The sequence below is a fragment of the Apis cerana genome, linkage group LG4 (assembly GCF_029169275.1).
Source record: "Apis cerana isolate GH-2021 linkage group LG4, AcerK_1.0, whole genome shotgun sequence".
Taxonomy (NCBI): Eukaryota; Metazoa; Arthropoda; class Insecta; order Hymenoptera; family Apidae; genus Apis; species Apis cerana.
Genome location: NC_083855.1, coordinates 7,987,508 through 7,996,334, shown reverse-complemented (window position 1 = coordinate 7,996,334; position 8,827 = coordinate 7,987,508). Strand labels below are relative to the sequence as shown.

The following is an 8,827-nucleotide window of genomic DNA, read 5'->3' as shown; positions in this document are numbered from 1 at the left end:
GAATATTATCTTCTTAAATCATCGCAACAGGGCTACAAGCCCGCCTCGTTAAGAAATAAAAATTCAGGTGAAAGTGTTTGAATGTAAGAAGAGGTTCACGATGATGAGTGGCGGTAGAAGAGCGGAAGAGAAGAAGAATAGGTAGCCAAGAATGCGAAGTAGGGTGATTTTGTTCGGCCCTCTAAGCGGTGGGATTAAGTGCTACGTAAATTCTTCCGGCGGCCTGTTCCTCCTCACTGCGGATAAAGAATCGCTGCTTGGTTAAATCATCGTCCACGAAGGAAAAATGAAAGTTTTTCTTTAGTCGGATGGGGTTGAAATATATATATATATATATATTTTCGAATATTATTTCTTTATGATTAAATATAAGGATAAAATAAAAAATAACTTACATTAATTTCTTTAATTTAATTATTACTGCGATTTGTAGAATGGATTTATGTATTTATGAATTTTATTTTTAATAAAATTATTTCAGTAAATTTGAATAATATATTTTTACAGAATAATAAATTTAAAAAATTTAAATTAATCAAACTGTAAAAACTGTAAAAACTAACAGTCATTAATTAAATGACATAAATTGATATTTTTATTAAGAGGAATTAATTGTATATTTTATATTTTTAATATTGTTTATATATTTTTTATGTATTTCTTTTTCATGATTGGTATGTATCTTATAGTTATTCTAATATTATTTTATAAATTATTTATTACTTACATTGTTATTATTAAAAATTATTCGCAGATTAATTTACAAAAGTAATTAAGTAAAATTGTTTTAATTAATATTATTTTAATACATCTTCATATTTTTTTATATAAAATTTAAAAAATATAAAAAATTTATATAAAATCAAATATTGTAATCATTTAAAATGTAACATAACGTCATCTATCGTACAAAATGCGTACAAGATTTATAAAAAATGGATTTGATTTTTACATTTTCCATATACACATTAAACATAATAATTTCATTCAAAAATTAATAACAATATGTTATAATATTATATTTATGATATATTGATTTTTAAAAATTTTCACATTTTAAAGTTGAAATTATTTAAGGTCGATAGAGATAGCTATCTCAAAACATGGTTACCGAGTGAGGAAAAGTCAGATCAATTCTATTATATCATTGATTGCATAAGTTATATGCGAATTTCATATTTATATATTTTATTCACAAATATTTATATTATTCGAAAACGTTTTAAATATATTTAATTAATTTAATTATAATTTACTTATCCTATTTTTCAAAAGATGTCCTTAATACTCAAAAGATGACGTTAATAGTCAATTCTTATTTTATCTCTTCCTCTTATTATCTTTCTCCTACTTTATTTTACTTTCTATATTTATCTTTACTCTACATATTCTACAAATATACGTATTTAATAGATAATATCAATTTCTGATTAAAAATATAAAACTATAATATATAAAATTCAATATAATGTAGAAAATACAATATTTGGAAATACAAAAATACATAAAAGATAGAAACATATATAAAATATAATGCGTAGCAAATAGCAAGAGTAAGAAACAAACTCTACTTTTTTCAAGGTTGGTATTTAAGAATATGAGATATATTATTTTATGAAATGTTATATTTACCTTATTACATTTTCATTGTCAATGTTCTCAAAATTTGGCTTCATTAATAAAAATTTATATAAAATTTATTAATAAATAGATTTAATAATGTATTCTTATCAATTTTTTTCAAGAATTTTTTCAAAAATGATTTATATATTTTATTTTTATTAGTAATGGATTTAAATAAAAATAAAAAGATATATAACTAGTATATAAGTATATTTTTAATATCTTTATACAAATTATTTATATTATTTTAATATATAACATATTATATTATATTCAATTAAAATTAAAAAATTTATGACATATCAAAAGGAATCTTTAAAGGAATATTAATTTATAATAATTTTTTCTATAATAATATATAAGATATCAAATATTTTAAATAATTTTGACAAACAAAATAAATAAATATTTTTCAACAAATATTATTATATAATTTTATAAGTAAATTTCTATTAATTATGTATTCATTTAAAAAACTTAAAATATTTACTATAATTTTTTATGTTTTTAGAAATTATTTATGAAAATTTTTATAAACTTTATAAAAAAGATAATAAAATAGTACATAGATTTGGTTGTAAGATGACTATCGTTCGTTTATATTATCAATGGTTATACACCAGGTACGAAAGAATTCGTGTAAGTGGATGGGTGATACGTTCACACTTATCGTCATGGCTCCGTTTATATGGAGTTTTAGAGGGAACATTAACCGGTTTTTAATTGATATCCAGATATTACAGTACCTTATCATATTGATTGGATTTTTTAATTTATCTCTGTGTCTTTACGAAGATCAAATTGGAAAATTTGATTGGTAAATTATTCGGAATTCTTAAATAAATGTTGATTATAATGAATTTCTTAAATAATGCAGTAGCATGTTACCGTGATTTGACAGTGTATCAATTGTGTTGAATCATTGTTAATTAACGATTTGTCGTTATATTTATAGGAAGCAGAATTATGTTGGTAAAATTAAATTTGCTAATTTTGACACTGTCTCGGCCGCAAAAAAAATTATTGTTGCTACTGAAGAAAATGTTATTGCTGCGCTAAACCTTAAATCAGGTGGGTTATAAACATTATTGTATGAACATTTAATAATATGTATAATTTTTTAATTTCTTAATTTTATCAATAAAAATTTGCATTGTTTAATACCTATTTAAATATAATTACAAAATAATTAAATTTTTGGTATTTATTTTTATATTATTTATGTTATCTAAAATAACTTAATAAAAATAGCTAATGTAATATAAACAAATTAAATATTAAAAAGATTAATATTATAATTTTGATATGTTATTAATTATCTCAAATATATTTAATTATTTGATGTAATATAATTATATATAATATTAATAGATAATTAATAGATAGATATAATATTAATAATAGATAATTATAAAAATATAAAAGATAAAAATTATAAAAAAGTAAATAAAATGTTTATTTTATTTAGGACAAATATTATGGAGACGTGTATTAGAAAAAGGATATGCAGGTCAGATACGAGCATTAGGTGGAGTTACAGATGAAGATCTTGTTTCTGTAAGTGGAGGTGTACCAGCTATTGTACGTGCATGGGATTTAGCCACAGGACATATACTTCATGAATGGCCAATTGCTGAACAGAATCATAATAGGTAATTATATTTTATATATATATAACAATTATACATTTAATATTACATATTTTTAGAAATTTTGAATATAAAAAGAAATTTATTTTTAAGCATATTTTATAATATTTATTCTTTAATATAACATTAAATAGATTTTTTTCAAATGATATATCTTAATATCTTAATATTTTTAATTTTATTAATAAAACTTATAATTTTGAAAGAATTATAATATAAATAATAAGATGTAATTATGATTATTGGTTTTCAGACGTTTCTCTCCATTTATATCCTTTTCTACACTGGGATTGTACAGTCCTGACAGGTTTCTTTATCATTATTTAATGCACAATCAGCAATATATTTTATCATACTAAGTGATTATATTTCACAATAACATTATTATTAGTGTCTTAGTATTACTTTTATATGATTATATATATATTTAGTAATTAATTCCAGTGTAAAGAAATCTGAAAACAATTTCTTTAATTTCAAAGCAAATATAATAAAAAAAAATGAAAGATTTTTTATTTAAAAACAAGGTGAATTTATTAAACAATGAATATAAATTATTTAATATATAATAAACCTTGTTTTACATTCAAAAATATTTCATTTATCAATTGTTTATCAATTGTTTATAAAAATTAAATAAAGTTACAAAATAATATTTGATAAATTTTTTTATAAATGTTATATTTCAGCAAAAATAATACATCAAATATTTATATTTGTTTTTTATGTTAATATTATTAATATAATTATTTTTCTCATGTAGAATTAAAGATGTAAAATGGCATATAAAAGATGGAACGTTGCATCATATTTTACCAATTTACAATAGTGGTGTAGAAGTAACATCTTATGATAGTAAAACTGGAGATAAAATAAAAACAAGAAAAGTTTCTGCACCATTTATAACTCAAGAAACAGAGTAAGAAATTACTTTATGAAATATATTATATCACAATAAAAAATAATTAAAATTTTTCCTCCTATCTTTTTAAAAAATATAATTATTTAAATAAAATTTTAATAATTATTTGCATTTTTTTAATTTTAGATGTGTTTTAGCAGCCCCCTATTTAGCTTGTTTAAAAGGAGATAGTTCCCTTGCTATACTGTTTTTAGTGCATTTATTTGATACAAATTCTCAACCACAATCAGTTACAATAAATACTATATTTGGTGCTGGTGCACAAGGTCCATATCATTTAGAATCTGTACTAGGTGAAGAACCTGTTGTATCCATTACTGCAGATAATAATCAAAGAAAACGAATTTTTCTTGTTGGAGAAGTACCTGTTCCTATTCAAAAGGATATAGTAGGAGATGCTGTACTTTATATAGTTTCAGTTGATAATGAAAAAGTACTTTTAGAAACAACTTATAAAAATGGAGTAAGTATTTTGTATTCTAATTATATTATATAGGATTTTCAAAAAAAAAAAAGAATAATCATAAAAATTTCTATTGATATATTTTTAGGTAACAGAAATTGTTGCTTCGGAACTTTTAACATCAAAACCTATACCAAATTTATCTATCAGTGTTACACATACTTCTTTACTTTCACCAACAATTGTAGCTTCTGTTTGTCCACGGCAAACAAAAGGTGTAACTTGTCGTCATTTATTAGCTTCCCAAGATCACAGTGTTGCATTACTCCAACATAATAAGTTAATATGGGCAAGAGAAGAAGCACTTGCTAGCATTGTAGCAGTAGAAATTATAGAATTACCTATGTCAGATAGGGATCAAGAAATAGAAACAGAATTTGATCAGAAAGAGAGTAAGTAAAAGTTATAAATGTATCATATTTATTAAAATATAATAAAAGTTATAATAGAGTAAAATAAATATTTATATAAAGATAAAATAAATATAAAATTATTCGAATTTTAAAAATACTATTATGAATATTAAGTTACATTATTAAAATTTTATATATGACATTAATATTTTGATGTTTTTTATATTTGATACAAATATTTTTATATAATATTTTAAACATTTTTCAAATGAATAATTATTTGCAAAAATTTAGTATAAAAAATAATAATATTTTATATTATTTCTTCATTTCTATAATATTAAGCAAGTATTATGAAATTTATTATTACATATTATATATTATAATTTAATTATAATTAAATCGCGTTATATAATTTAATTTCAATTTATTTTTTAAGAGTATTAGCTATACTATATTAATTATATTTCTTTTGTGAATGGCTGCTGGCAGATATTGATGTAGACAGTTCATGTAAGTAATGAAGCAGCAAGAGCTGATTTGAAAATTAATTCATCTTTCTGCTGTTTATTAATTTTGTACACATATTTCTTTAAAAGTTCGAGAAAATATAAACGAATTAAATGCAAATTAGTAAATATTTTTATTTTTGCTATTTGAGAAAATTCTTATAATATTATTTGCATGATCATATAAAATATTTTTTTATATTTTATACTTTGAAATATAGATATTTTAAATATGTATGACAATATGTTTAAATTTAATTTAAAAATATTTAAATATTTTTGCATGAATGATTCAAAAAATAATAACAATTATTATATTTTTAAATTTAATTGTTTTAATTTTTTATTAACATTATTTATTATTATTGTTTGTTAATTTTGCAATTAGAAATTTTATAATTCCTTTGGATTTTTTAATATGATTTTTTAATAATTATTAATATTCATATTATATATGTAATTTATTTTATGATTTTATGTTATCTAGGGGATGTACTAAGTATGATGTTTAGAAGAATTAGTTCTCAATTTAAACAAGCAAAAACATTTTTTCAATCTATACTAAGTTTCACACCTCAACAATCCAATCAACGTACTGACTTAGTACGAGATAAATTTGGATTACATAAAATGATTGTCCTTGTTACATCAGCAGGAAAAGTATAGAAATAAATTATATATTACTTGATTAACACTATAGCTTAAAGTTGTAATCAATATTAATTCTTAATCTTATTTGTAGTTATATGGTATTGAAACTAGAAAAGGTGAAATTATTTGGCAATTGAGAGTGCCAAGTATTCGTGGTTTTTCTAAAAGATCTGATGCAATAATTTTATATGTACAACGTGGCAGCAGACATTTTCCATATCCTCCACAATGTGCATTATTAGCAGAGGACAAAGTATATGTTAAAATTATATGTGATATTATATATATGTATATGTATATTATGTATTATATATATGATATTATGTATATGTATATTATATTATGTTCTTTAATAAAATATTTTTTAAATATTTTAGAAAACAGGAGAAGGAATTATATATACATTTAATCCAATTACTGGTCAACCATTGGATGGTTTAATAAAACTAGGATATAGAATAAAGCAATCCATGTTGCTTCATGTAACAACGGATGATTTTTTGCGAGGCATACTTATTTTTGACATGCGAGATAAAGCTCATGTATATCCTGAAGGTGCAACTGCAATTGCTGCATCACTTGCTAAAAATACATATATATTTACTGCTAACCAAGCAACTGGAATGTTATCTGGATATTCTTTATCATATAGCACAGCTCAAGTATGTATATAATCAAATTATTATTTAATTAACTATTTATATAATGTATAATTTTATCCTTCAGGAACTTATTTCTCATAAAGTATGGGAATTATTGCTTTCGCCAAAAAACCAAAGAATAACGCATGTCGTATCAAAAAATCCAATAGAACGTGTTCATTCCCAGGGTAGAGTTCTAAGTGATAGATCAGTTTTATATAAGTACATTAATCCTAATTTAGTTGCTGTTGTAACTGAGGGTGCTGGACACACTCATAAAAGTATGTTATTTATATTGTTATAATTAAGTTTACATTAGATTTATATATATATATATATATAATTAATTTTTAAATAACTCATGATTTACAGATACGCTTAATCTATATTTATTGGATGCAGTATCTGGAGCAATGATATTTTCTATTATGCACAAAAGAGTTCGTGGTCCAGTTCATGTTGTGCATTCAGAAAACTGGATAGTGTATAGTTATTTTAATGAAAAAAGTCGTAGGACAGAAATTGCTAGTTTAGAATTATATGAAGGAAAAATACAAAGTAATACCACAGGTATAACAGGTGTAACTTTTATTACAATTACAATTGATTCCTATATTTATTTTATTTACAATAATTATTATATATTCTAGTGTTTTCATCTTTAGCTACAACTAAATTGCCAATTGTTGAAAGGCAAGCCTTTATTTTCCCTGCAGCAATAGAATCGATGCGGGAAACTATTACAGAAAAAGGTATCACAAGCAAACACATTATAGGTAAGCGTAAATAAGAATTAAATTATTATTATTTAAATTTATTTTATATATGCAAATAATAATTTTCATTTGTATATATAAATAAATCTTTAACTTTGCAAATAAAAGAATGATTGATTAATAAGATGGTTTTTATATCCATTAGTGGCTTTAGCTAATGGCGGAATATTGGAATTACCATGGATGATGGTAGATCCACGACGGCCTATTAATCCTGAAATACGTGAAGAAGGTGTGATACCATACATGCCAGAGATACCTATCCATATGGATGCAATAATTAACTATAATCAAAGCGTCTTTAGGGTATCTGGCATTCATACTAGTCCTAGTGGCCTTGAAAGTACTTGCTTAGTTTTTGTACATGGTCTTGGTAAGTATACTTAAATTTACTATTATATCATAATAAATTATATTTTTATTTATCAATACCTAAAAAACAATATTTTTGTTCGTTATTAATAATATAGTAATATAGTAAAATTATAAAATTTATGCATATTAGAAATATTTATGCATATAATACGATGTTCGCAGACTTATTCTACACACGCGTGGCACCATCTAAAACATTTGACGTTTTAAAAGAAGATTTCGATTATTATCTTATTGTGATAGTATTGGCAGCGCTTTTAATTTCATCGTACGTCACAAAGAAACTAGCATCCCAGAAAGTGCAAAAGCAAGCATGGAAATGATATTTCATTTTTCTAGAAAATCAATGCATTACATTCTCAAGTATTTGTTCACTAAAAGCAAAAAATTTTGCTAATAATAATTTGTAAAAAAAAATACTGTTTTATAAAAAGCCAATGTTACTGCAAAGTAAATGTCAATAATTTATTATTTTACCTAAAATATCTTAATATATATAATTAATTTAATATATATTATTAATATATTAAATAATTTATATATATATTATTATTATTAATATATATATATTATTTATCCTTTTATTAGTACAGAACGCACACAATAAAAAATGTATTCCTAAATATTTTAAAGTGTGCTAATCATTGTATGACAACAGTGGACCAGGATCACTAATTATTAGATGATTAAAATAACTGATAATATGCTCAAAAATAGTTATTTTTTGTTAAAAGAAAATAAAAATATCATTATACATGTTTTTAATATATATATATACCTATTTTAATAGAAAATTAAAATTAAAAAATATCAAGAATATTTAAAAAATTATTTTAATTAGATAAATTAAAATATTCGACTTTTT

At 22.0% G+C, this 8,827-nt stretch overlaps 1 protein-coding gene across 2 annotated transcripts; it reads left to right on the top strand.

The window, feature by feature from the left end:
• Positions 1 to 2,229: 2,229 nt before the first annotated feature.
• Positions 2,230 to 8,417, top strand: LOC107995674 (ER membrane protein complex subunit 1). 2 transcript variants are annotated; one of them, XM_017053325.3, is made up of 15 exons: positions 2,230 to 2,440; positions 2,579 to 2,694; positions 3,092 to 3,275; positions 4,036 to 4,191; positions 4,321 to 4,657; positions 4,746 to 5,049; positions 5,503 to 5,523; positions 6,007 to 6,179; positions 6,262 to 6,423; positions 6,548 to 6,832; positions 6,897 to 7,092; positions 7,184 to 7,381; positions 7,462 to 7,587; positions 7,733 to 7,960; positions 8,125 to 8,417. In XM_017053325.3, exons 1-15 carry the CDS (start codon positions 2,232 to 2,234, stop codon positions 8,283 to 8,285), a joined length of 2,856 nt encoding a protein of 951 aa, XP_016908814.2. In that variant the 5' UTR covers positions 2,230 to 2,231; the 3' UTR covers positions 8,286 to 8,417. The 2 variants fall into 2 exon arrangements, with proteins under 2 accessions (XP_016908814.2, XP_016908815.2); XM_017053326.3 differs by lacking the exon at positions 5,503 to 5,523.
• The last annotated feature ends 410 nt before the right edge of the window (positions 8,418 to 8,827 follow it).

Coding starts and splice junctions, on each gene's coding strand:
- LOC107995674 (XM_017053325.3), top strand. CDS start 2,232: ATGGTTATACACCAGGTACGAAAGAATTCGTGTAAGTGGATGGGTGAT. Junction 5,050..5,502: donor AGAATTTGATCAGAAAGAGA/GTAAGTAAAAGT, acceptor GGCTGCTGGCAG/ATATTGATGTAGACAGTTCA. Junction 7,093..7,183: donor TGCTGGACACACTCATAAAA/GTATGTTATTTA, acceptor CATGATTTACAG/ATACGCTTAATCTATATTTA.